At 36.7% G+C, this 7,557-nt stretch overlaps 1 protein-coding gene across 1 annotated transcript in view; it reads left to right on the top strand.

Moving 5' to 3' along the window:
- Positions 1 to 2,576: 2,576 nt before the first annotated feature.
- LOC122797109 (cytochrome P450 2J5-like) overlaps positions 2,577 to 7,557 on the top strand; it is a 276,891-nt gene continuing 271,910 nt past the window's right edge. Inside the window, exon 1 of the mRNA XM_044065906.1 lies at positions 2,577 to 2,833. Within this exon, the coding sequence (XP_043921841.1) occupies positions 2,675 to 2,833 (159 nt within the window). The 5' untranslated portion in view covers positions 2,577 to 2,674. The remainder of the gene's footprint in view (positions 2,834 to 7,557) is intronic.

The following is a 7,557-nucleotide window of genomic DNA, read 5'->3' as shown; positions in this document are numbered from 1 at the left end:
ATTCATTACACATTATACCTTCAATGTGTATCCCTGATTCATGTGTACATATACTGTATGGGGCACTTGTGTTTATCTGTGAATTTTGCAACATTATTACAATGACACCTCACATCTGCATTTAATGCAGTACTCCAGTTCACACATATATGTTATTTAGTAGGTTATACAACAAAAAATATTATTGTTAAAGTGATTTGACATGGAAAATGGAATGTACTGGAATAAGACTCAAACCGGAATGACTGCTCCTAAGGTGAATGCTCTAACCACTACACTATTGGAGTATTGCTTCATTTGCATATATCTTGATATTTATCTTCTTGTGCCATCTAAGCTACAGTATACATAGCTAAGTAATGGGCAAACCTGCGCACCTATGGTTAAATTTTATCTGTTTGATAAAAAATAAATTGTTTATATTATTATATTTTAAATATTGCTCTTATAAACTTGGAGGGTGTTGCTGGGGGTTTGCAACCTCCTATGAGTGGTCGCACTCATTGTAATAGCTAAATTGCAGTTCTTGACTGCAGGGGCATGTATATTGTGACAACTCTGCTCTCAGAGATGCCCCCTGCACTCGTCAATGCTCCATGTTAATTAAGGAGCTCAGACAGTGCGCCTTCATTAATATGTATGGTGCGCTGCCGTGCTGCTCATAAACGTTCACCTCTGTGCAGGACTAAGCTATTCCTGCACAGAAGTTTACTGAATATGGGGATTGCTTTAATTTACTGTTTGCTTTTTATAAGGATTATCCAACTGTATGCTTAAATTGTTCCTGCAGATACACAAGCATTCACATTTATTCACAATTATTTAGGGTAATTTAGAATGTAATACTATCATCTTGGTTTGATATAATTGTTCCACATTTGCAATTATCAATAAACATGTAGCACTAATAGCACTCATAAAATATGTGTGTGTGTGTGTGTGTGTGTGTGTGTGTGGTGTGTGTGTGTGTGTGTGTGTGTGTGTGTGTGTGTGTGTGTGTGTGTGTGTGTGTGTGTGTGAGTGTGTGTGTATGTGTGTGTGTGTGTGTGTGTATGTACATATATATATATGTGTGTGTGTGTGTGTGTGTGTGTGTGTGTGTGTGTATATATAGAAAGAAAAAGAGTGAGAGAGACAGAGAGAGACACGTATACACACACACACACACACACACACACACACACACACACACACACACACACACACACATATATATATATATAGTGTTACAATGGCCTCATCAAAGAGCCTTGTGGTACCACAAAATGCACCATTTTCCATGATGAAGTGTACCCCATTAATATCATTATTAATTGCCTATTAACTGCTTATTAGCGCTTCCTTCTTCTCTTTTTATTATCTAGTTCCCCATATCTCCATTAATGCAAGTGTTGTTCAGTCTTTTGTGAGAGAAGATCATGTGGGATAATATTTAATGCTTTTGCTAAAACTGATGAAAACTACTGATCAAGAACATGTACTATCTATGGCCCTATTTACATAATCAGATGGGAGGACTGGGTGACGCAGGTGGTAGTTACCTCTCTTATCCTATATGAGGTCCTAGAGGAAACCTCTGCCTGTAAGCTACTTGGGCACAAGGAAGGACATGATGACATCATAGGAGATGCCTTTCCATAGGCTAAGGACTCTTTACCAGTTCTACTTAAATGATGACTTCTGTTGTTGAGCCTTGTATCTCAACATTAGATCCATCACTTGACAAAACTACTAAAGAGTCTCACAGGAATGATTTCTCTAGTAATTAGTGATCCCCCTGACAATAAGGATAAGTCAGGGTAGCCTAGTAAGTAATGATTGTAGGATTCAGATTGTGCACGTATGGTAACCAGGTAAACAGCTAGAGAATTAAACAAATTGGAAAGGGAAAAGCATAAAAAGAAACAATAGAAATCCACACATGTTAGGAAAAATGACTGTGTAGCTGTAAAGCCATTTTGATTTATGTCCACATTTTCCATTCTATATACTGATGTACCAACTCAGTTAAACAATAATCTTTCAAATGATTTTCCTAGCACACAAGCCAGACCTGTATGTTTATATTTTGCTGGATTAGTTTCATCTCTGCTTCCTTGAACAATAAACTATGGGCCCGTGACCTTTCTTGCATCTTGTATGAGGAAGAATGGAGTTGCAGAGATCATTTTGGTTCTGTTGCTGGAGTTTATAGTGTATGCTACCTGTTTTGTGCAGGCATGTACTATGACTAATGTATTCAGGTTAAATGGTAACATTCCTATACTTGCCTGAGGCATGCAGGTATTACTTAAATTGTAACTTTGGGATGAGTCCTGCTGTAGCTGCTGCCTTGTCAGAAAAGATCATTAAATTAAAATAGACACATGAATATGAAAAGAAGTGCATGTCTATGACTCACAGCAGTAAATGTTTGTTTTGTTTATTATTACTTTATTATTACTTTCTCTGTACTAGGTACAAATCTAAACTAGGTCACTATCATTAATTAGGGCGGGATAGGCTGGAATGTTTCCAGAATGAAAAAAATGCCAAAAAATAGTTGACAAGACAAGTATATATAAAAACAGAAGTTTTTCTTTTTTTTCAGACTGCAGATACTTCATAAACTAGATATCAAGGTCTGAACTGCAGAATATCCTTCTCGGTCAGATTATCAGATTGTCTTTCAATAATGTTACATTTTTGGGTTGCTATAATTGTTCTGTTAGTGACATTTTTCTTTTGGAAATGGAAAAGGCCAAGACAATTTCCCCCAGGACCATGGGCTGTACCTATTATAGGAAATTTTCTACAGTTAAACTACAGGAACCCTATTCCAGACTATGAAAAGGTATTGCATTTTTTATGTTGCAAAAGAGTTAAGAGAAAGTTGCCATTCCTTTGTTTACCTATTTAACATGGTGTTATTTTGACTTGTCCTAGCAAACAAATCCTGTCAAGAACAATATATAATGTTTAGAATAAAGATAAAATGTGATTAATAATTAAAGTTTGACAAGAATAGATGTGTGTGTGTGTGTGTGTGTGTGTGTGTGTGTGTGTGTGTGTGTGTGTGTGTGTGTGTGTGTGTGTGTGTGTGCACTCAGCTTTTCTAAACCTAACTCATTGAAACTCATTTCATCTAAACCAGCAAATCTCAAAGAAAAAGCTTAAGAAATGTTTTTGTACATTTTTAAATATTTCGTTATCATTGGTATGCATCTTTTAAAGCTGTATAAGCAATATTGCAATTTGTTTTACTACATATTGGATTACATGGATTTTGTGAGCTGGTGGTGCACTTGGAGTGTTTTTTTCCTTTCTTCCACAACAGTGTAACTGTGGCGTTGTTATATATCAGCTGGGCCACAACCCCCGATATGGAGGATGTAATGTTTTTTCTTTGAATTTTGCTCGTTTAGATAGAAAGTCTTGATAAGATGAGTTTCAGCAAGTTGAGTTTTGTACAGAGTAATACACACACACATACACACATACACACACACACACACACACACACACACACACACACACACACACACACACATATATATATATATATATATATATATATATATATATATATATGTATAGGTAGATATATCAAAGGTAGATAGATATATACAAGTTAACTACATTTTATTCACTATTTGTTCAGACGTTCAAAAAGTACAAGCATTTTTTGATGAGACTGCAGAACAGCAGGAATTTGCCCTTTCCCCACTATAGTGAGATCTTGGAGCTGGTATATATAATTAGCAGGGGGTAGCCCTTTGAAAAAAATGAAAAGATTTTTCTGACTCAAACATTTAAGTTTGATTATGTGTGGTTTACCTTTATGGAATTTCCATATAGGTTAAAACAGTTTGTGTATATAATTTTCAGACAATAAATGTAGTAAGGAAATGAACCAAAAAAGTTCCTGTTGGTGCTACAATTATCATCATAATTACTATTTTCAACACTGTCGTATATGTGTTCAGATTTCACTGGTTACAGATTACTGTGTATGTCAATGTGTGCAGCTTTAATATGCTAGTTTAGTCCACTTACATAAAATATATAGCTAGCTAGATCGAACATTAGACAGCCAGACAAGAAAGACAGATAATTATATACATTCACACATATATGAATGAATCAATGAATGAAGATAACCTATATCTGAGGCCTAGAGAATTATGATCAGGTCTCTGATGATAACCAGTTTGTTTTGTGTTCAACTCATGGATGTGAAGAAAAACATTTACCTTGAGAGCAGTGACTTTTGATATCCACGTGAGAGTACATAACAAGTAGGTATGATGGGAGAAACTCAGTTGTGATTCTTTACAATGCATAGAGTTCTAGCTGTTATGATGTACAATTAGCTACACAAAAAAAGACGAATGCGCTCCAATTATTTTACAGTCTTGAAAAACCTAGCTTAGTGCTGCTACCCATATAGCCAGGAGCCTTAAAAGCTGTTTGACAATTCACCCTGAGCCACTTTCATGTGTGTGCTTTTTTCTTTAATTTGTCACAGCATAAATTCAATTACAGCCTTCAAAGCTGTAAAAATGCCTCTGATGTTGCTCTGCAGCAACTGCCATGTATGCTGCAACTCTAGGTCTCTTTCTGTAGTATTGTAGAGCTATCTTACCTTTCTGCTGTGGTCAAACCATAAGCAACACATTCACTGTAATGCCACATTGCCAACACAACACTATTTATTATGAATGTCCAGTGCAGTACATACAGCTCAGGTGATCATACATAATACACATGATAAGGCTGTGTGCTGTCAGTTATGTTGAGAACCATCAGTGAGACTGGGCTGAAGTTTGGGACTTCTCTTTTAGTCTAGGACATGGACAGTGGATTGATATGATGCTATAACACAGTAATAAGTATTTGGGGTAAAGAGCAATGGAATGTAATACTCTGACACTTGCTCAATCATTCTTAGGCCTCAGATACTATAGAGGCTGATGAAAAAATGAAATGCAGAAATGTACTGTAGATTTGTTAGTTAGATACTGCTCCACAGTCTGCATGTAATCAGCTGCTATGTGCATCACTCCTCAACTGTTGTTTCCTCTACTGTTGAGTGTAGTAGGGACTGAACCTACTCCCTAGGAAATGATACTGCACATGTCTGTGAGGACATCATTAGGTTATACCTGAGGTATCACCACTACACAGACTATAATAAGATGATTATATCCTGAACTCTGTGTACAGGCTATCACTGCAGACATCATTACATTGTTATGCCATGGATATCACTGTTATATGGACAGTAATAAGGTGATTGTGTGGTATAGGCAGCATAGAAACTAATTGTGGGGATATCATTACATGTTACACCATGGAGAACACTGCTATGTGAACAGTAAAAAGATAACTGTCTGCTATGGTCAGCACAGAAACAGATAGTGGGGATGTCATGTTATACCATGGAGAACATTGTTGTCTAGACAGTAATGTGGTAATTGTTTGCTGTGGGCAGCATAGAAATTGATTGTGGGAATATCATTACATGTTACACCATAGAGAACACTTCTATATGGACAGTAATGAAGGTAATGGTTTGCTGTGTTCCGCATGCAAGCTGACTGTAGGATATCATAATGTTTTACATTGTATCATTACTGTATGTACAGTAATAAGGTGATTGTGTGCTGTGGGTAGCATAGAAACTGATTGTGGGGATATCATTGTATGTTACATCATGGAAAATGCTGCTATATAAACAGTAATAAGATAATTGTATGCTGTGTGCTGTGGGCAGCATAGAAACTGATAGTGGGGATATCATTACATGTTACACCATGGAGAACACTGCTATATGGACACTAACACGTTAATTGTTTGCTGTGTTCAGCATTCAAGCTGAGTGTAGGATATCATAATATACTGCATCATCTCACTACTATATGTACAGTAATAAGGTGAGTGTGTGTTGTGGGCAGCATAAAAACTAATTGTGAGGATATCATGTTACACCATGGACAACACTGCTATATGGACAGCAATGAGGTAATTGATTGCTGTCCTCAGCATGCAAGCTGACTGTAAGATATAACATTTTATATCATGGGTATCACTACTATAGGTACAGTAATAAGGTGATTGTATGTTGTGCTCAGAATACAAGCTGACTATAGGGATATGAATATATATTACTCCACTGTTATTACGGTTACCCATACAGTAATAAGATGATCATGTGCTAGACTTTGTTTACAGGCTGTCTCTAAGGACATTACATGTTACACCATGGATATCACTGCTAAATTGGCAATAAGGTGATCATGTGCTAAACTCTGTATAGAAGCTGTTACCGGATACATCATTACATGTTACACCATGGGTATCACTGTTATACAAGCAGTAATAAAATGACCAGGAAGTGAGCTTTGTGTACAGGGTGTCACTGGGGGCATCATTACATTCTATGTCATGCGTATCTCCACTTCTTGAATAGTAATAAGGAAATCGTGTGATGTGCTTAGTTTAGAAGCAGTCGTTGGGGATAACATAACATAATAACAGTGTTGGTATCACTGCTGCTATACAGCTGACACTGAGTTGCTCCTGCACTGACCTCTGGCTACATGTTGTCCCTAGTGTCATCATTATATTAAGCTTATCCTGTGCTGAACATTTAGCACATTCTTCCCTTATGATAGCACTACAGTTACATCATGTGTTTCAGGAAATTAAGAGCCAATTTTCAAAAAGATAACCAAGTCCTACAATGGAGAACCAGTAAGAACGTACTAAAAGGTGCCAGATCTGTATATAGTGATGGATAGACAGATAGCCAGACAGATAGATAGATAGATAGATAGATAGATAGATAGACAGACAAATATAGATCAACAGACAGATGTGATAGATAGATAGACAGATAGATAGATAGATAGATAGATAGATAGATAGATAGATAGATAAACGAGTTCCTATGATGTCAAAACGACACTCCACTCTTCAGCACCAAACCACCAGACTTTCATATCGCCGACAATTCCGGTAAGCGATCTTCCCCCTTACAGGACCCATGGTAGCACTTTCAAGGTAAATTATACGGAATCACGTAAACCCTACTCGGTGTAACACAGGAACAAGTGCTACCATGGGTCCTGTAAGGGGGAAGATCGCTTACCGGAATTGTCGATGATATGAAAGTCGATGGTTTGGTGTCGAAGAGGTGAGTGTCGGTGATTTGACATTTCGATGAAGTCATAGGAACCCAGATAAACAGATGGATAAATCTAGATTGATTCAAACAAAAGCCTCTGCTAACTGAAAGCACAGATGATTTGATTTTCAGAATTAGACCACATACATTTGAGTTAATTTCTTACATGAGACCATAACCTTTCTTCCTCAAAACCATCCACAACATTACTACTTGGCTTCCTACAGATTACAGTAGGAAGCAATAAGAAAGAAATGTGATTGGCATGTGGTTTCACTTTCTTAAAATGAGGAAATACAGTAAATTTGGAAAACAAAGATGTAAGAGGATACATTTCAACATATAACCATAACATAAGTAATAGATAAATGTAAAAGAAAGTAGTAACA

The sequence above is a fragment of the Protopterus annectens genome, chromosome 3.part0 (assembly GCF_019279795.1).
Source record: "Protopterus annectens isolate FY-2018-M chromosome 3.part0, PAN1.0, whole genome shotgun sequence".
Classification (NCBI taxonomy): Eukaryota; Metazoa; Chordata; order Ceratodontiformes; family Protopteridae; genus Protopterus; species Protopterus annectens.
This window is presented reverse-complemented; position numbering and strand designations above follow the sequence as displayed.